At 71.3% G+C, this 513-nt stretch overlaps 1 protein-coding gene across 2 annotated transcripts in view; it reads left to right on the top strand.

Moving 5' to 3' along the window:
- The first annotated feature begins 281 nt into the window (after positions 1 to 281).
- Positions 282 to 513, top strand: part of TMEM114 (transmembrane protein 114) — a 14,994-nt gene continuing 14,762 nt past the window's right edge. For both annotated transcript variants that reach the window (XM_010840450.1, XM_010840449.1), the window contains exon 1: positions 282 to 501. In XM_010840450.1, the coding sequence (XP_010838752.1) occupies positions 282 to 501 (220 nt within the window). The remainder of the gene's footprint in view (positions 502 to 513) is intronic.

Here is a 513-nt window from a genome sequence, read left to right as displayed (position 1 = left end):
CAGGAGCGGATAGGTGGGAGGAGGGTCTGCGAGCAGTTGAGGAGCGGGAGCGAAAGGGTGCGCTGGGCTGCAAGTGTTAATCGAGGTGGGGTTTTAGATCGTGATGGGGTCTGAGCGGGGAGGCTGTGCAGGTCCCAGCCTGCAGGTGAGGGGCTGAGGGGCGGAGCCAGTGGCGGAGGGAGGGATCGAGGTCCCGAGGACCAGTTCTGGCTCCCAGAACCGGGGCGCGCGAGCTTCTGGCGCTGGCAACTGTGGGCGGCGGCCGGGGTCGCGGCTCGGCAATGCGGGTGCACCTGGGCGCGCTGGCCGGCGCGGCGGCGCTGACCGGGGCGCTCAGCTTCGTGCTCCTGGCGGCGGCCATCGGCACCGACTTCTGGTACATCATCGACACCGAACGCCTGGAGCGGGGCGGCCCAGGGGCACGGGGCCCGGCGGGGGCCAACAACCGCAGCCAGCTCGAGCCTCTGAGCTCGCACTCCGGCCTCTGGCGGACCTGCCGGGGTAAGGGGGCAC

This window comes from Bison bison, unplaced genomic scaffold (assembly GCF_000754665.1).
Source record: "Bison bison bison isolate TAMUID 2011002044 unplaced genomic scaffold, Bison_UMD1.0 scf7180017864144, whole genome shotgun sequence".
NCBI lineage: Eukaryota > Metazoa > Chordata > Mammalia > Artiodactyla > Bovidae > Bison > Bison bison.
This window is presented reverse-complemented; position numbering and strand designations above follow the sequence as displayed.